This window comes from Choloepus didactylus, chromosome 11 (genome assembly GCF_015220235.1).
Source record: "Choloepus didactylus isolate mChoDid1 chromosome 11, mChoDid1.pri, whole genome shotgun sequence".
NCBI classification, from domain to species: Eukaryota; Metazoa; Chordata; class Mammalia; order Pilosa; family Megalonychidae; genus Choloepus; species Choloepus didactylus.
In genome coordinates this window covers 58,973,494-58,993,960 of record NC_051317.1, presented here as the reverse complement: position 1 = coordinate 58,993,960, position 20,467 = coordinate 58,973,494, and the positions used below count along the sequence as shown (strand labels likewise).

The 20,467-nt window shown below is 39.6% G+C and overlaps 1 protein-coding gene across 9 annotated transcripts in view; it reads right to left on the bottom strand.

Annotated features, from left to right (window-relative positions):
• Positions 1–20,467, bottom strand: part of PDZD2 (PDZ domain containing 2) — a 410,031-nt gene that overhangs the window by 31,111 nt on the left and 358,453 nt on the right. For all 9 annotated transcript variants that reach the window (XM_037798732.1, XM_037798731.1, XM_037798734.1 and 6 more), the window contains 8 exons: positions 18,523–18,596; positions 18,160–18,385; positions 16,839–16,956; positions 15,050–15,182; positions 6,137–6,218; positions 4,610–4,644; positions 3,714–3,870; positions 1,478–2,286 (listed from right to left, as the gene is read on the bottom strand). In XM_037798732.1, coding sequence (XP_037654660.1) covers positions 1,478–2,286; positions 3,714–3,870; positions 4,610–4,644; positions 6,137–6,218; positions 15,050–15,182; positions 16,839–16,956; positions 18,160–18,385; positions 18,523–18,596 — 1,634 coding nt within the window. The remainder of the gene's footprint in view (positions 1–1,477; positions 2,287–3,713; positions 3,871–4,609; positions 4,645–6,136; positions 6,219–15,049; positions 15,183–16,838; positions 16,957–18,159; positions 18,386–18,522; positions 18,597–20,467) is intronic.

Below are 20,467 nucleotides of genomic sequence, written 5' to 3'. Positions count from 1 at the left end.
ACTTGTCAGACATCATTTAGGAAAACCTCAGTTACCAACTGAGGGAAAACCTACTTAGGGTTTAACTTTGTTAATTTTCTATTTATTAATAAGGCATAAAGGTAATATAAAAACAGTAGAAGACAACCCATTTACCAAAAACAAAGGGTTTTTTTCTTTTTTTCTTATTTTTTTAGCTTCCAATATTTGGCAATACATGCTTTTTTTTTTTCCTCATGCATAAATGCAATCAAGTTCTGGAACTAAAAGTTTTGTAAGAAAGGATAATGTCTTATGCAAAAAAGTATTAAATGCTCAAAAGTTTCTATTGGGAAATACTTATTCACAACTATAAAAGCCCTTATTTGAATAAATATAAATCATGATGAATAAAAATCCTGATTTGGCTTTATATCTTTATCCAAAACTTAATGATGATACATTCTAAAGAAAGGAATTTACCCATTGGCTGAATACTAAATTTCAAAACATACATAGTGGAGGTAATAACATGATTTTTGAAGAAGAGAAAAGAAGATATGCATTTCTACATTTTTTAATAAGGTTTAAAAAAACCAAACCCTTCTGCTTAGTAAAGTATAGCTCTTATGACTAAATATGCTGGGTCTATTTACAGGTATGTTTATATAATCCACTTGAACATATATCTTTATAAATATGGCCTTATAAGTCATTCTAATTCTTTGTTCATACAGAGAGAAATTATTTACATAGGGAGATTGTAAACAATGTTAATTTCTCTTACTTGCTTCTTGCTAAAGTGGAGATAAATTGAAAATTTTTAAAAAGGGGCAATTTGTTAATTCTGGGACACTCCAACATATTTGTAAACAATTAGTAGCATAAATAACATTAACTTGCATTTAAGGTGGCGCATTATGAGTTTCAAAGTGAATGCATACCCATTATTTCATGTGATAGTCATGAGTAGCTATAATTATATATAAACATAGTAGAAAATGTGAAAAAATAAAGATCACTCATAACATATGCGTCAGAGATAATTGCTGTTAACGTGTATTTGATGATAACCACAAGTCTGGGAGATAATCGGGGCAGATAATACCTTCCATATCCTAGAGCCCAGAGAACTGGGGCTCAGAAAGGTTCTATAACTTGCCCAAAGTTGCTAACCAACTATTCAATGGAGGATCCAGTCCCTGTCCCAGGGTTTTACTTCACCGACATCAAAACGCATTTCCATCATCAACCTCTGCACAGGTAAGAGATGGATCAGACCTTCTGGCTGAATGATCTTATGACTCAACACCAGGGCATTTCTCCCCTAACAACCTGCTGATATATTAACAGGCTCCCAACAGTCGGTCAAGGCATTTAAACGAATGACACTGTTGAAAGATAATTCTCCAACCTTATCCTTTCTTTCAAGCACATTACCCTGTGCTTTATACACATTCTATAGAAATTCACACGATCTTCAGTTAGATGCAAAGTAACTAAAGAAAAAGTCAATTACCCTCTCCACAGTTCCGCCTGGTGGAAAACCAGGGACGGTCACCTTTAAGGAGGTTGCCTGGATTTTCCAGTCCTGACCACATGACTCATTGACTCCGTCATTCAAGTTTCCCATCTCCGCGCCACTGGGCCTGACCTCAGCCTCGGACCTTGTGCAGTGTGGACTGATCCTGGCCACTGGTTTGTGCCTGGGCCCCAGGTTTTCATTCTTCCTCTGGGGGGAACTGAGACACTCTGTACTTATCAGATTCTTGGTGCCCACACTGGCTTTGTATTCCATTTTGGGTGAAATTCTTGATGCTGATGGTTCTTTCTTCCCGGAAGAGCCAGGACCACCCTTGAGGGCCTCTGTAGAGTCCAGCAGGTTGGCTGTGTGGGAAGGAATGTCCACCAGGTCCCCTGGGACACTCTCCAATGAGTCCAGTGAGTTGCCAAGGAGAGGCGCTGAGGTGGCCTTGCTGACCAGTGTTTTCTGCTGTGGTTCCTCTTGGTTGTTGGCATCTGGGACCTTGGTAGAGGTTGTTAAGACATGCTTAGAGTCGTCCTCTGTCTGAGGCCCGCTGGGACCTGCAAGGACCCCAGGAAGTGAAATGCAGTCCCCTTCTCCATCGAACTCTTCCTCATCGCTGGCATCGGCGTCGTAGCAGCCCACCCGTCCCTGGCGGAGGAGAGGGTTTCGGAGGGCCTGGGGGCTTCCGGGGAGGCTGGTTTGTCTGGCCACCGCCACCTGCTTGTGGAAAAGCCCAGAGGCCCGCTGGCTTCCGAGAGCCACAAGGCTCTTGGCTCTGGCTTTTCCTCGTTCCTTGTGAGCTGGTGGAGAAGGGGGTGAGGGTGGGGGAAAGAAAAGTCAAATCAAATTGAGTTCCCCGTCTGGCCTCGGTTTATAATCTGATCTCCCTTGTTATACACAAGCCATTCCACGTTCACAAACGCCAGGCACAACCTCTGGCCGTGGGACCCTGGCTTAAAGGAGTGGACTTCCTGAGATCCCACGTGGTGGACATCCACCTCCCTCTCCCCTCGTCCTCCTGGCCTCCCTTGGGTGTTAATCCACACATATTCATTTAGATTCAAAGTAACCATGAGAAAGTCAGTTACCTTCTCCATCTGTCCAACTGTCCAAAAACTAGGGATGGTCAATGTTAAGCAAGTAGCCTGGATTTTTAACTTCTGGATTGCTTATCTAAAGTAAACCCGTGCTGCCTAGAGACGGAAGCCTACGATTTTTCCACTCTGGCGTGTCTAACGCGCTGCTGGGGGTGCCACTAAATGCTGCAGCTGAGCTCCTCCTTCCAAGGCGCACCCAGGACCCTCGGCAAGCCCCTCACACCAGGCCTTCTCAGCCCCTCTTTGCCCCTCGTCTGCAAAAAGGGGCAATGGGTTAACTGGCATGTCAGTGCCTAGACCTCAGTTAAGCCTGAGCTGACCCACTTCTCAAAAATAATCTATATAAACTCCAACCAGGCAAGGGAATCAAAACACAGGCTGCTCTGTGCTCTCTATGTTGCCAACTGTAGTAAAAAAATGACACGTGCTTCCACTTTGAAATGTTTCTACCAGAGAACACAGGAAGCTCATCGACTCTGCTCCAAATGGGAGCCAGCGTGATCATCTCCCCTCTCGCCTAATACACAGGATTTTTATGGCTCAGACATTAGAAATAAAAGGAAGAAAATCACACCAGTGGAAGCCTGAGAAATCAGCGGGTTCCCACGAAATTATTGCCTCTATTATCTTGGACAGATATTCAAAGAGATTAAAAAATCATTTGGATAACATCTGTCTGTTAGACTTCTGAATCTTTCACTTACAGACTTCTAGAAAGAATTGCATTAGGGCCTAGGGAGGGAAAGGACCTGAAATTTAGCAGGGATTCCCCTAAATCATGAGGGCATCAGTTAGTCTTGATGCTGTAAAATTCAGGCTGAAGATTGGTAAATTGCATGTACGGGGCTCTGCTGAGCTTCCTGTAACACCTGGTTACAGAAGGCACACCCTGCCCATTTACTGCAGAAGTCAGTGGCCTGGCAGCCATGTTTTCTAAGAAAGAACTCTATATTGAGTCAGTGTAGAAAGGCGGCTTCTACCTAACCTAAGCAAGTTTCCAGGTCTCTTTTTATATGAAAGCACGCTGCTGTTTAAGCTAACACAGCTTCCAGTGCGGAGTCAGAAGACACTCGATTAGGGGTCCTTCCTGGAATGCAGAGCCCGGGGCCCCCCGGGGCTCCCCTGCTTACCGGAGGCCCTGGGGGGCAGGCTGCCCTCCTCGGAAGTGCTGCAGCCACTTCCCGGGTGATCCTCGTCCTCGGAGCCAGCCACCACGAAGTCTGACAAGGGGCCTGGGACATCTTGGGAAAAGTACTGGGAGAGCTCAGATTCAGAAATAAGGGAGTCCTGTTGAAAGAAGAGAATGTTGGATGACTGAAGAAGGAGCACCCAAAGAGGATTATTTCTAACAGTAATTACTTCCTGTCTTTCCAGAGCACATTGTTCCAAGCCATGGCCATAGGAGACGGCTGTGATAGTAAAGACCCCATCCATTTACTTTCGGATGGCTGAATTACACAACTAATGAATGAAAAGCTGACTGTTGTGCCAGCAAGGTTTTAGAGATTTTTGGAGGTAGCAAAAATTTGGGGGGAATGATCAGCCACAGCAACAGTGTATCACCATCCCAGGAAAAGCACTGTGGAGGTAGGTGGGGTGTGTAGGAAAACAATGAAATTCAAAGCTGGTCCAGCTATTGATGAAACAACAAAAAACAGGGGAGTTTGAATCATGCGCCCTGATCCACTGGGGTTTAGCAAATTCCCAGCTGAGGATGGTACGGGCTTCTTTAAGCTGTGGGTCCCAAGGAAGTTGGGGGTGCGGGGGAGTGGGGCATTATTTGGTGGAGCAGCTTGAAAACAAAGGAGTTTTTTCAAACTGCAGTTCAGTTCTTTTATTTTGTTGCACCATTCTTTTCCCGGAGGAATACTCAGTAAACGAAACACACATCTGTAAATTTGTTCTCCTATTAGCATTGTTGCTGTTTCCTGTATCAAGTGGCAAAAGGACTCCTAGGAAGAAATACAGGCTGGAACCTCAGGCTCCGGGAATCAATTGGTGGAGAAACAAGTGAACCTGGACTCACCTTTTTTGCAAGAGAGGGACTCTTCAAGGGGGTACCTGTTAGGGGAAAAATCCAGCATATTGTCAAATCACAAAGAGGCTCACATCCTTAACTAGAAAAGGAGCCAAACGTCCGCCATCACTCCCTTGGCTTGGCTGCCACGGATGGGTGGTGTGCACAGCCAAAGACCTGCCTGCAGCCTACCTGGATGCCCAACTCCAAGCCATCCCACCCCAATATTCTGCTCATCCTGCAGGCCCTCACTCAGATGCTGCCACCCCCATGAGGATCCCAGCTGGAATCATTTCTTCTGAGTTTCAAAAGTACATTCTTCTCCCTTTACATCAATTTCCACATCTGTAGTATAATTTGATTCTAAGTGGAGGTGTTTCATCTCTCTTCCTCAACTGTTTTAACTTCCTATAGAGCAGAACCGTCCACTAGTCTGGGTATTGCCTCCCAGTGCCCAGGGTCACCCCAGGTATCAAGTAAGTGTTCAGGGACATTTGTTGAATGGATTGAAAGATACTTGAATGAACAAATGAACACCATCCAGGAAACACACGAATTTTTGGGGGGCAATCTAGAACCGGGGAGAGGGCTAAAGATTATTTTAGTTTTTAATAGAAGGATGAAAAGTCTCAGCATTTAGACTTTAAGTTATATGGCATGGGCAAACAGATCTTGGGCGTAAGGATTGTGGCTTAATACAATCTATTTTATAAGTGATCGAGAAGAAATGTTGAGACTGTGAGAGCACAGCTTTCAGGCAAATCAGGATAATGAACTGACTGAATAAAGAGCCTATTATGGCTGTGCCCACTCTAAATATATTAATTACGGATGCAAATAATCAATGTATTTAATGGCTGCCAAAAACTGCTATGCCTCCCCCTTCCTCTGACAACCGATAACTCATGTCTCAGTGCCTTTACCTCCTGAACATCAATCTTAACATCAGAAAAATCTCGAGCTCAGAAGTGTTTGAAGAAGCCCTTGAGGTTCCATGCTACAGGAAACCATTTTAAAATTTGATGCAATGGTGCAGAGTTTAAATACATATGAAATTCGTACTATCTCAGACCTTCTCTGCCTGAACTTTTTCATTTGAGAAGGGGAAAATCATGATTTTTGCAGCCTCTGTTATCATATTTGAGTTGCAACTTTTAAATTCATGTAAAGAATGCCAGGTTTTTAGAGGGACAATTCTCTGCATCTACCAAACAACTGATAATTTGGTTATCACTTCGTTCTCACCGCTAACGTTTCAGATTACTCATGTGAAACACGTGAAATGCTAACTCACTTTTGGAAAGTATTTTAAAGTAGTATAAGAAGCATGCAAGATAAGATCTTTAATGAAGCATATTAAGTAACTGCAGAAATCAAAAGTAGGACCTAAGAGGGAACATAGTATATCTTTGACAGCGACTTGCACCAAACCCAATAATTACTAAGAATACAATAATACTGCACCGAGGACTCCCCCAGGGGGAACTTAATGAGAAACTCTCCTGAATGTTGAATGAAAATGTGCAATTATAGTACCTAAGCCAGGAGAGGAACCGGCCTCTTTGCTCTCCTGATGAGTGCTGCGTGCGATCACTTCATCCATCTCCTGCTCAGAAACCTGATTTTCAGGAGAAAACACAAATTAGATGGTTTAATTTATTTATTTCCCCCAATAAAAGTAGTTAGAATCATAGTCAGACGTTGAGTTCAAATGAAAAAGCAAAACACAGGGTCAAAGACTATGGCCATCCTTGAAGCAATAACTCAGGGCATGTCAGAGGTACAGCTGGGTCAGTGGATTGCTTCAAACAATACTTAGATAACAGGACTGTTAACTGGTGGCTGAGTTCATTAAGCAAAGCATTTGGGTGCTAGGATTTACCGATAGTAACATGGCTGATATCTGCCTCTCTCTAGACACTTGCTTCTCATTTTCAAACTTTACTTAAAAATATTTAGACCCACAGAAAAGGTGCAAGAGTAGTATAAGAATAGTATACCCTTTACCTAGATTTTTAATGTCTTGCACATTGACATACATGCCCTTTCTTTATACACAGACACAGGAGCTTTTTGCTAAACCATTTGGGAAAGCTGCAGACATTATGACCCTTCACCCATAAATGTTTTAACATGTATCGCCTAAGAACGAGGACATTGTCTTAAATAATCATACTATTATGAAACTCAGGAACTTTAACACTGATACAGAACTACTGTCTAAAATACATCTCATATGCAAGTTTAGCCAATTGTCACAATACTGTTTTTCAGATGTAGTACTTGGAGCGTGGCTGGAGACTGGAACCAGTTCACTAAATGCTTCATGCTAGCCTGTGATAAGGAATTCCCTCCAGAACCCAAATCAACACATGGCTTCCTTCATCAACAATGACTTGCTATGACCTAAACAGTGTGCTTAGTGATATGACTGTTACACTTTCTGGAACAAGCTCCTTATCTTCTTGTGAACCCACAGAGACTGTCAGGGACCAACTTCTTTCCAGAGTGATTCTTCAAAGCAGTTTTTTTTGGGGGGGCAATCTAGAATTTAATCCAGGATCTACTTGTCATGCATGTTTAATCTCCTTTAATCCAAAACAATTCCTTGGCCTTTCTTTTTCTTCTGCGACCCTGATATTTTGGAAGAGTCTGAGCCAATCCAAACCCTTAATTACAATTTGTCTGATAGTTTCCTCATGCTTGAATTCAGGTTATGTTTTTTTTTTTTTTTTTTGGGGGGGGCACAAAAGCTACACAAATTGCTTCCTTCTCAGTGCAAAGAGGCATTCTGTGTCAGTTTGTCTGCTTATTGGTGATAACTCTGACCTCTTGATTAGGGTGGAGTTTGCCACATTTCTCTACTTGAATTTTTTTTTTTTTTGGTCATTAATGAGTTTTCTGTGGTTACATAATTTGAGACCATGTATCTGCTCCCCATTATATTTTTATCCAGCGGTTTTAGCATCCATTGATTATTCTTGAGTGAATCAGTTATTACGATGAAGTTTTCAAAAGAGTGGTTTTGTAAGTCTGCTATTCTTTCTATATTTATTGGTATTGTGGTAATTCATAGATTTTTTTTCAATGTGTTATTATCCATGACTGTCATTATTCATGGAAAGATTTTTGAAGCCTGATATATACTGATGTATATGGTATTGTAAAAGACAATTAGAAAAAAAAAGACAATTAGATGCAGCTGCTGTGGAAAACAGTTTGGCGGTTCCTCGGAAAGTAAAACACAGAGCTACCATATGGCTCAGCAATTCCACATCCACATATATACCCAATTGTTCACGACAGCCAAAAGGTGGAAGCAAACCACGTGCCCATTAACCGATAAACGGATAAACAAAATGTGGTATGTACATACAATGGGATATTTTTTAACCATAAAAAGGAATGAAGATTTGACACGCTACTATACAGATGAATATTGAAGACATCATATTGAGACAAATAAGCCAGATACAAAGGGACAAATATTGTATGATTCCATGTATATTAAATACTAGGATAAGTAAAATTCATAGAAGCACAGTAGCTTACAGGTTAGCAGGGGCTGGGATGGGGGGTGTTACTTGATGGATACAGGGCTTTTGTTTGGGGTGATGAAAAAATTTGGTAACGGATGGTGATGATGGTGGCACAACATTATGAATGTAAGTGATGCCACCAAATTGTACGTATATAAGTGGTTAAAATGGGAAATTTTCTGTTGTATCTGTTACTCAATAAACATAATAAAAAGACAATTAGAAAATTTTATAGAGTTTCTTTTTCAAAGGCAAGAGTATTTTCAACTTAGAATGGTAATTTTGTGAACTAAAATAACATTTAGCACAAACAATATTTGAATGAAAAGCACAGTAATTTGTCTTAAAAGTTAAATATTTTTATACAGAATTCAACATTACATTTTAATTTAACAGGTATATCACCACCTTTATGAAATACCTTCTAACAGACTTCACAGCAAAGAAAACAGGTGTATACACATACACAGGCATATACACGTACATAAGTGCATACAGCACTGGATTATGTTATAGGAATGAGCCAGAAAAAATACAGCTTATCCTGAAGACGACTGTATAATAATGTAGGTTACAAGGGGTGACAGTGTGATTGTGAAAAGCTTGTGGATCACACTCCCTTTATCTAGTGTATGGATGGATGAGTAGAAAAATGGGGACAAAAACTAAATGACAAATAGGGTGGGATGGGGGGGTATGGTTTGGGTGTTCTTTTTTTACTTTTATTTTTTATTCTTATTCTGATTCTTTCCGATGTAAGGAAAATGTTCAGTAATAGATTGTGGTGATGAATGAATAACTATATGATCGTACTGTGAACAGTTGATTGTATACCATGGATGACTGTATGGTATGTGAATATATTTCAATAAAACTGAATTAAAAAAAATATCAGTTTAAATAGTGGTTAATAATTTTCTTGATACTGACCTTTCAGTGTTTGCATTTTTGCTTTTTTTGAGTGGGGGGAAAAATGGTTGGGGTTTGAAATGAGTGAAAGATTTTCTGGATAACTTTAATCATGCTGAAAGGTCCAGGATCAATTTTTAAATGGACCTCTATTACTTTATTCTACTTAACACAAGCTAGAAGCTGCTACCTGAGCAGGTCCAAATCATAGCTTGTCTGGACCTAGAGGGCTTGACTATCCCAATAGAGCAGCCACTGCTCTGGTCATTATGAAAAACAGAGGAAAAGAAAATGTCTGTGGTATTTATCTTGGAACAAGATGAAAACAAAGGAAGCACTTACATTCAGTATCCATATGTACTATTAGTATGAATTGCTGGGGTGATACCAAAATACATTAAATGCAAAATGGAATCCTGACCAAAAGAAAAATATAGTATGATATTACAACTAAGAATACCATGTTTCCCTAGGAACAAACATGAAACCAGCCAAAACACACACACACACACACACACACACAAACAAAGCCACACACTGAAATTTGGTTTGGCTGGACACATCTCCAATACCATCACAGATGACCATTTCCCTGTAGCTAGAATTACAAATCAGCCTGCGTGTTCAATGGGTTCCAGTCTATCAGTATTATTATGCTTTGCACCAAAATGCTATTTTGACATTTGATTGGATGGACAAATTAGACAGACACTTTGGGGCTGAGATGAAGCAGATCTCCAACTAGATCAGGACCCGTGTTATGACGGAAAGGATTCTGAAGTCTGACATGCCTTGGAGCGGATGGTGATAAACTGCTGAGGATTCAGTTTTCCATCATGTTGCTGAGGGATGTGTTAGGTCAGCCACAGCCTACTAGACTGTTTCCTGAAGTGAAACGAGGCGATGTGGGTGGTGGAATCCAAATGGGGCCCCTTGAGGAAGGAGGTGAGAACTGCTCCTGCGTGACTATGAGGCAAAATGGTGTCAAAAGTGACCTGAGGAAAACCATGGAGACAGCAGTGGAATAAAGGAGAACAGATTCAAAGAGGAGGCATCAGGACTACGGAACAGAAAGGAGAAAAATGGAAAGTGACAAGTAGGAAAAAATGGAAAAAGGTAAAAGGCAGGACTTGGTTTTATATTCATGATATTTATTCAAGAAATTTTTAGGTTAGACATTTTTGAGAATACGGGTAGGCAAGAAGAAACAATCTTTAAAAAGTGTAGTGGAGTTGACTTTGAACCAGTCAAATGGCACTCTTTGTCCAAGCACTGTAGTTACCATCACATCCTCAGATAGAGGAAAGGAGTCACAGCTCCATCACACTTACGTGTACTGGAGAGAACTAGCACAACAAACAAACATCACCGAGACACTAAAAATGATGCTGCAAAGCCAATGCACTAAAGAAATATCAGGCTTGACACATAGGGGGACCCCCAAGGTCTCTTGGCAGAGACGCTACACTTAAAATGGTGTCCGACACCCAACAAGCAACAGCAACGTGGGACCATTAAGGATAGAATCAAATAATATAAAGGGTGGGGCTGTATTATGGGCATGGGTGAGAGCAAATGTTCTTAATGAGCTCCTGAATTGTTAAAAGAAAAGGGCTAAATTTTGTTGAATATAACCTGATTACAAAGCTGGAGATAAACTAATTTAAAAATAATCTTTACCTCAAGTACTTAAAATAACCAAAAATAGTGCCAGAAGTGGGCTGAGGACATTCAGTTGCACTTACTGAGGTGTCTGCGTTTAGCTTGAAAAAATAAAAAGCAACTGCAGAAGTACAGAAGAGATATGATGCTGAATAAGGCCAACGATTTAGTGGTTAACTTCAGTATGGATCAAAAGTGTGATACTGACCCTGAAGAAAAATCAGTGGGATCTTAGGCCTTAATTATGGAACTATTCCAGTCAGGTCAAAGGTGGTCTTGAAGAGGAGGAGAGTCAGCCAGATGCAGAGGCCCCTCAAACTCGGCCCCTGCTTTCCACTATCTAGCAACAGTAATGTCCTCACACCCAACAAAATGGCTCCTGACATTTTTGGGGCCATGAGTGACAGAGAATTTGACACAAACTATTGACACTGTCCAGAAATAAATTCAGATACATCCCCAAATTTGATCATCGAGTCCCCATAAGGATCTATGGACTTTGGGTTAAAATCCCCCCACATTAGATGGTAGGTTCCTTGAGTAGAGGTACATTCCACTTCATCTGTGTAGTCCTGGCACTTGGGGCACCCAGTGGATGTTCAATAAATGTTTAGGGAACAAATTTGATTTAGGTTAAGGGTTAACTGACAATCTGTATTACAAAAGCCAGAGGGAGACAGGAAAGGATAGTCTGTTTCACTGTCTTTTTTTTTTTTTTTACAAATAATTTTATAATTGCAGTTAAATTAGGTACTATAAAAAATCAAATGTAAACTTAGAGCCAGAGTTCCAATTTTCTAAAATATAATAAATAAAATTGAAACCCTGTTACCTTAAGAAATATCAATCCTCTAATAAGGTTTTATGTTAGTTTTACAAAAACTCCTCCCCCACTCCATCCCTTCTCCACCCATGTAACCTCCAATTTGCTTTCTATCTCTTTGAATTTGTAAGTGATATACAATTTTTGTATGTCTTATTTGTCTTGCTTATTTCATTAAGTGTAATGTTCCCAAGGTTCTTCCATGTTGCAGCATGTCTCATAACTTCATTTTTTCTTATGGCCAGATAACATTCCACTGTGTGTATGTATAACATTTTGTTTACCCACTCATTTGCTGATGGACATTTGGGTTGTTTCCAGCTTTTGGCTACTATATATTTATGCTGCTATAAATAGTGGTGTACAAGCATCTGTTTGTGACCCTGTTTTCACCCTCTTTGGGTACTTACCTAGAAGTGGGATCAGGTAAAATGGTAATTCTATGTATAACTTTTTGAAGAACCACCATGTTGCTTTCCAAAATGGCTGTACCATTTCACATTCCTACCAACAATGCACTAGGGTTCCAATTTCTCTACAACCTAACACTTGTTTTCCATTTTTTAAAAAAATAGCCATCCTTGTGAGCGTGAAGTTGCATCTCATTGTGGTTTTAATTTGCATTTCCCTAATGGCTATTAATGTTGCTCATCTTTTCATATGTTTATTGGCCATTTGTATATCATCTTTGGAGAAATCGCCATTCAAGTCCTCTGCCCATTTTTAAATTGGGTTGTCCCATGCTATAGTCCAAGAGTTTTATAATTTAAGCTCTTACATTTAGGTCCTTGATGCATTTTGGGTTGATTTTTATATATGGTGTGAGGTAGGGGTCTAACTTCATTATTCTGCATGTGGATATCCAGTTTTTTCCCAACACCATTTGTTGAAGACACTGTTCTTCCCCCCCTGCATGTATTAAATACTCTTGTCAAAAAACAGTTAGCCATAGATATGGGGGTCTATTTCTGAAACTTCAATTCTGTTCCACTGACCTCTTTGTATATCTTTGTGCCAGTACCATGTCACTCATGAAAATTGGGAAATGTGAGTCCTCCAACCCTTTTCTTTCTTAAGATTGTTTTGGCTATTCAGGGTCCCTTGCAGTTCCATATAAATTTGAGGATCATTTTTTCCACTTCTGCAAAAAAGGCTGCTGGAATTTCAATAGAGATTGCATTGAATTTATATATTGCCAAGGGTAATATTGACATATTGTGGTAGGGGGCAGTCCTAGCAAGGTCGGCTGCCTTTCCCTGGGACCCACAAATACATCCTGAGCTCAGGACCAGGGGCGTCAGTCTGGAGGGATAAAACATAATCCCCTAGTAGGTAAAGGGACTGCTGGTTAAGTCCTCCCCCTATTGTCTGAAGCACATGTAAATATGCACTGGAGAAAGTCTGACTCTGGTGGGCATGTTTTATGACATCCAGTTCACACCCCACTAGTATACCTGTTCCTGGCAGGGAGGGAGTGGGGTTCCTCCACTATGGGGCACAAACACAAGACAGGGGTGCGGTGCACGGATGACCTCCCTGTACCTCCCACAGACTGAGACCCACTGTCTGCAGGAAACTGACACCCACTAGTGAAGCTGACCTTGTTCTGTCTCTTCTCTATGTGAGTAAAATGTCTTTCTGTCAGAGCCTGTGTGAGCTGAGCTTTTGCTGGCAACTCTGACACCTGTATTGGAGTGGGTTGACATCTCTTTAGGTCTCCCCTTCTGACCGATACATGTTAACAATGTTAATTTTTCCACCCCTGAATGTGGATGTCTTGCCATTTATTTAAGTCTTCTTTAATTTCTTTCAGCAGTGTTTTGCAGTTTTCAGTACACAAGTCTTTTGCATCCTTAATTAAATTTATTCCTAGATATTTTGTTCTCCTAGATGCTATTGCAAATGGAATTGTTTTCTTAACTGTCTGGATGCCTGATAGCCTTCCTGATTCCCTCTTCTCCCCACACCTCCAATCTCACCCATCCTAGTTTACCCCAGGGCCATGATGGGGCCTCTGCCCCTTTTGTTCAGTAGCAGGTTCACACACACTGGTTGTACCTATGGGTGAGCTGCTAACACTGGACTCAAAGGATATTCCCTCTTCCCTACTACGTAAAGCATGTAAAAAAGAAAGGTCCTTTAATGGTTCATCTCAACAGGAGACTCTCTGAATATCTACACAACCAGAAAATGGGATGAGCTGCACTGATTTTGTATGTTCTTTTGGGTCATGATCACATGTGATGTATGTAGTGCTTCTTCTTTCCCATGGGGGAGTCCAAATTAGACAAATCAACAAAGGACTCCCCACTTTCAGAATGTGTCTTTAGCATAACAAGCAAACCCAGTGTTAGAGAATGTGAACATAGAAGAATGTCATGGCTTCGAGAATTTAAATGTGTATTTATGCTGTTTAGGTATATTCAGAACATTTGCGTGAGTAGGTAATGGGAAAGATCCTAGTGTGAATTTAAAAATAAGACTTGAGAACTTGGTCCATCAGACAGAAAAACATGCTCTACAATATTGAATAGTTTTAACAAATAACTTCTCCATTATAGTTTTTTGAAATGCTGGGTTTTATTTTCCCTCAATATTGATAGAAGAAACATTCAAAAGATAACATTTGTGAATAAGCAATTGGTTTGCAAAGCCAACTTTTCATTTTTCTGAATTTGCTAGAGATAGTCACTTGACAAGATAAATAGGCATTTTTTGACCCAACAAACAGTTTATAGAACATTAAGAAGGAAATTTTCATCAAATCTGAAGACATTTATTTTTCCTTTAAGAGTGCCTGAAGAATTTACCACTCTATAAATTCTATAGAGATGTAAAGATTATTAATTTAAGTGATTTAAGAATATTATCCAAGTTTAATTCAAATTTTAAATTGTCATCTTTCCAACTATAAGAATTTACTTTTATACTGCTTCAGTCGTGATAATTCTTATTTCTTACTTGAAAGAAAACAGTTTAAAATTCACTGAACCCATGTTAAAAATTAACTACTTCACATCAAACTCAAATATGAGAGCATTTCCAACATGTGGGCAAACAAAAGATTACAGTAAAAAAAGATCCCTTATCTTAAAACTGTAAGTGTCATAACATATTGTCTCATCCAAACGCTTTCATGTTTTCTTGATGCAGAAAACCAGAGGTTAAGTATCTCACCAGAGATCAAACAGCTAGCTGGAGGTTAGTCAGAACCCAGCTCTCCTATCTTCCACCAGGCTAAATTTTATATTCGACAATAAGGTTGTCAAAATGGGCTTTTCATTTAGTAAGAGTGGGAGGTTGAAGAAGTCCAGGTCAATGATATGTTCCCCATGTGTGCCAGTTTACTTTGGCGATGTGGCCACAGGCTGAGTCCCACCCCCAGTTGAGTGAGCTCTTTCGCCAAGGAGTATGCCTGGTCATAAGAATGAGTAAGAGGGACCAGTCCAAGTGTATTCCTGCTACTGGACAGATAACCGAGTCATCTTCCAAACAGAACAGTATGAAACACTTCACCTTTGGATTAGGGTGACGGCCGATGACAAGGCGAACGGGTCCTGGTGGACATTTGCTCAAGATGGCGTGGACTTTGCTTAAAGCAGCATGGCGAACATTGACAGAGTTCACTTCCAGGATTTGATCTCCGCGGCTAGGAAGGGCAACAGAACCAATACTCTGTGGTAACAGCTTTTTGAAAGATTACCTTCTGGAAGAGGTTTATAATAAGAATTTTTTCCTGAATATTTTAAAGAGGCAAATTATATCCTTTCATCTTTGTGTACATGCAAAAAAGTAACACATTCATATTAGATTTCAAATAATTTCAAATTAGATTTGAAATTGCAAAAGCTATTAGTACTAACATTATGTACCAACTTTCTCAGAAATAGTAAAGATAAATAAAATCGATAATAAGGACAATGAAGGGTACCATTTCTTGAGCACATATTATATGCCCAGCACTGTACTAGGCAATTTACAATACAAGGCTTTGAATAGATATTATTTTTCCCATTTTATAGATAAGGTCACACTGTTGAACTTGGTCTGCCTGGCTCTTGATCACCACGGATAGCCCCTCGGCCACCATCAGTTTCTTTCTTCTTGCCATCTTGAAATGATTATTGTAATATAACTTAAGGAGGAAATATCTGAAGCTCAAAGGTTACCCAAGAAGTTGTAAAAATGTTTCAAATTTGCACAAATGAGAAGTTGGGGACAAGTTGCCCATTCTGACTTGAAATTATAGGGAGGGAACTCAGTGTGAGGGAACAAAGACTCTTTATATGGGGTTTGAAGAATGTTCATTTGGCAGCCTCCAGACATATGGAACCATTCAAGAAAGAAACATCATCTTGGGATGTCATTAAAGGATTTTTTTCCTTGGGTTCTAAAAGTATATTTTCTTTAAAGTACTTTAGATGATTTGCTATTTTTTTTTTCCTATGGAAATTCACTGTGATGATTAACTAAAAACGTAATATAATCTATTAACAGGGCCCAAAAACGGCAACCTCAAGGAATGGCATTTTGACAATTCCTCATCCACCCAAGGATTTAGAAGCTTATAGGGGAGAAATGTGATACTGTTTGCACAGGGTGCTCTGTGCAATATGTTTATATTCTTGTGAAGTTTTGGTGGTCACAGACCCATTGCAATTACTGTATAAAGAGAGCACCTACACATCTCCTGTATAATCAGAATACCCATACATCTCTCCAATGCTACAACCAAATAATCTAGATTAAAAAATCAGACACCCAGAGATTTCAGACAAAAAGCCCCTAGACATCACTACCTTGAGACATCACTATTCAAAAACTAGTGAAAACAACAGAAAAGGTTCAAGAGATAAAACTTAATAATAATGGTCTCCCATTCAAAGGCATCATATCAGAACTCTTTTGAGCCTAATGGTATTGAACCATTATGAGTACTTCCCAATATCTCACATAAATTTTACATAAATGAGTATAAAAGTGGAAGAAAATATTTAGATAATCATAGCTATCTGCAGAGTTCTATTTTGTCAAGTTTCTGAAACTCAGCTTCTGAGTCCAAATAGAAGAAAATAGGTCAAGTCAGCTGCTACAACAAGATCGAGGATTGTCTAATTCAACAAATTTTATTTATATTAGGTTTTCACATGGAATTGCTATTAATTGTCATTCTGGCTGTGCTATTTTAAATAGTACAAAGATTTAGAATCCCACAAAGGAATGGAACAGAGCAGATATTTTAACGTGTGCATATTCCCATATTCGCAAACATGCAGAACCGTAAACTATCAGGTTTACAGCATACCTCAGACTGCTCTCCATCTTGGCCACCGATCCTGGGGCGAGGCTGTGGATGTAGATGCCTGGAGGACTGTTTTCCAGAGCCAGGCAGCAGGCACCGATGCCCAGTCCAACTCTCGGCTCTGCAAGAGGGATCGTTCAAAGAAAGCAAAACCAAAAATTACACAATGACCAGAACAGAAGTCTGTCTGAATTGCAACCACATTAAATTTATTCTGAACAATAACCACTTATTTTTTGAGCAGACTCAGAATGTAAATCCTGCTCATCTCTGTCAACTCTGCCATTGTCTGTTAATGAAGTGAGTTCACTGCTGACCCAGGGGTAACAAGGGATTATGAATTGTCTAAGGTCCACTCCATGCTTCGACTATAGGGCCTCCTCAAATCTGGTTTTGGAGACAGGCAGAGTATAAGATTCTAATTCTAGATACACAACTTTTTAGGCTTTCATTCACTTTTCTCTTTAGCAACTAATCTCTTGGTTATTTAACTGCTTATAACATTTCTTCAGCAGGTGGAGAGGAGGAGGAGGAAACAAAGATGAAAACCAGTAAGATTTGGAATTCACCCATGACTTTTGGATACTGGTGTTAACCGTATTCTCAACTTGTATTCCCATCCAAAAAACAACTATAATCTTTGGTTAAAACACCTTTAAAATTCTACTAAACTATTATTAAAAGAATTAAACTATGCAGAGATGTTGTGAACACAAGTATGACACACTGTGACATTTGGGGAGAGTTTAAAGAACTTTGTCCAACTGTTAATTTTCCTTCCCTTTTGTAAAATGACTAAAATCTCTACTTTTGATCCCACTGTCCGTTTAGAGAACACTATATATTACTGAAAGAAGATTCTTCCAAAGGAACAATTCCTAGAAAAATTATTTAAAAAAATAACCCCAACCAGATTACTTTCTTACATAAACTATAAAAACGTACAAGCCTCTAGTACAAGTTGTTAATCATGGAGTGGTCTATGGGAAAAAATGCAAGTAATGCAAACTGTGGACTAAGTTAACAGTAATATTGTAATATTCTTTCAGCAAGTGTAACAAAGGCACTATACCAATGCTAAGTGTCAATAATAGGGAGTACAAGGGATATGGGATTTTTATTTCTGGAGCAATGGAAATGTTCTCAAACTGAAGTGGTGATGAATACACAACTTTGTATTTATACCAAGAGCCGCTGTTGACTCTGGATAGACTGTATGGTATGTGAATAAAACTGTTTTTTAAAGAAAAGAAAATGCCATTAAAAAGAAAGATTGCAAGTTATTCAAGAGACTGCAACGGAAGTGAGGAGTGGCTAGAATCACCTTTGTTGAGTGTTACTTCCATGACAATCCTGTCCTTGGGCCCAGGGGCCTTGCGACCCAGGGACGAGGAACTGCCTTCGTCGGAGCCCACCACTGAGGCCGCTCCGCTGGCGCTGAAGTTTGGGGAGCTGGATCTGCTCATGTGCGTCGGTGTCGAGCATGGCGTCAGGCTTGGGCTCAGTAGCTTTGTGCGCACCGTTAAGACAAATAATCCACTCCGTATTTGCTGAGAAAACAAGAAGAAAGTAGGGCTAAAACATTCAGACTGTTCTACCAAAGAGTGGAAAATATCTCATCAAACCAAGAACCAGAAGGAAATGAAGAAAAACAAAAGGAGAAGGTAGATCAGTAAGAATGCTTTACCTTAAAGGTATGAATGGCTTCTTGAAACGTCAAGCCCTTTATTGGTATTCCATTTACATCAAGGATTTCATCTCCTGTGACCAAATACAAGGATTACGTTAACACCAGTTACTGTACTAGCACTGCTTGGTCAGCATATCTTTAGCCGCAATTTCATATTTCAATTTTTAATTAAAACAAGTATGGGAAGCATCAAGATCTCATTCGTTAGCCATTGCCAACTTTGACACTAGATGTCCTACACTTGGAGATCAAAGTACAAAAACCGAGAGCCAAGGCTTTCTTCATAGTCATTCTTTAAAACTCAAACCCACTGGCAACGAACAAAGCATGAACACACCCGACATTCTAGAAGCCACTCCTATATTTGCAGAAGGACAGGCTACCCAAGCCTGGAAATCACCGCGATGTAAAAAAAAAGGGTTTCAAAGAGACAAAACACTTGCAGAGAGATTGCTGAGGAGTGGCAGCCCTGCCTCCAAAAACAGTCCAGAAGCCTCTTCACGTTGATGCTGTACCTGGTACTCAGCCATAAAGCTGGCAAGTTACTATACGCTTCTACCTAAGAGACCCTGGTAGGGTAGTGTAAAACTGTGCACGCGCTCTCTCTCTTATACTATCCTGGACTCATCTTCAGCTCTAAGAAGGCAGAGTCAGGTCATTTCTCAAACTGTTGATGGCATCCACTGGGAATATAAAAGAACTTGAACATCTTGTTGATTTATCAGAGCTCATTTATGGTTTGTACTCTGATGACAAAGTCTGTGTTTTGGAAAACAGTTAATCAGAAACACTACAGAGATGTCCCAAAGAGAAGAACATGAATTTTGCACAGTAGTTCAGTACAGAAGAGAGACTTCCTACACCTATAACAAAGCAGCATAAGAACCTTTTTTTCCCTCTCATAGACAGCCAATCTCAGGAGCACTTTGTGTATTTGATTAAAGGAATCCTGTAGATGAATTACAAAAATGTACCAGGTATTTGCTATATGACATCTCTTTAATGCAATTACAGAAGTAGTAAAATAAATGAAATAATCTCTGTTTAAAAATCAGCCAGCATAAACAATTACTCAATGACGTGAGGAAGTTTATGCTTTTTGGCTTATTTATTTCCACATGGGAAAGGATAGAAATGTTCAAATGATTCCTCAGGCTCTTAAAAGTTTATACAAGATTGTTTTGGGACAGAATCATTTAACAGGTTGAAAATCCATTCTGTTGACATGCATTTCTTAGAAATGAACACATATGATAAAACAGGACTTAGGAGAATCGAGAGCTATTCATCTTTCCTAACTATTGATTTTTATCTCCATGTTGCTCTGTTCTCCCAGCAGTGCAGGATGAATTTCAATCAAGTGAACACACGGCACATCCATTATAAACATGCTCTGCTTGAATTTTACATTGTTCTGAAACTAGACACAAACACCACCTGGGAGTCAATCCTACCTCTGAGAGAGACAAAACAAATGTTCTGCCCTGGGAGCAGTAAGCGTGGTTCCATCTTATCACCAACATACAGGTTTCTATAATTCCCTCTGCCTAAAAAAAGGGACTCGAGTTCACTCTTTAAAAAAATAAAATAAGCCAGTTTAACACATTACTGTCTATAGTTTGGGCCAACGGAACTGAACTCTGACAGCATTTTTGAAGGTAACTAGAAAAATTCTGATTCTATCTTTTCATGAAGGAAATGTTAAAAAAAAATCAGGAGTCATGATTTGGTGAATGTTATTTAAAATATGTTCAGAACTTGGTGGTAATTTTGCTTTATAAATATAAGTATGGAGTCTTCATCCAGACAAATGTTTCATCACAAATATATACAGGTACTCCATTTATGAAAATCCCTTAAATGATGTAGGATGGTGTATTACTATATAAAGGTCTACCTGGTTGGGATATGCCCATTACCTATGGCTTAAAAAGATTTTCTC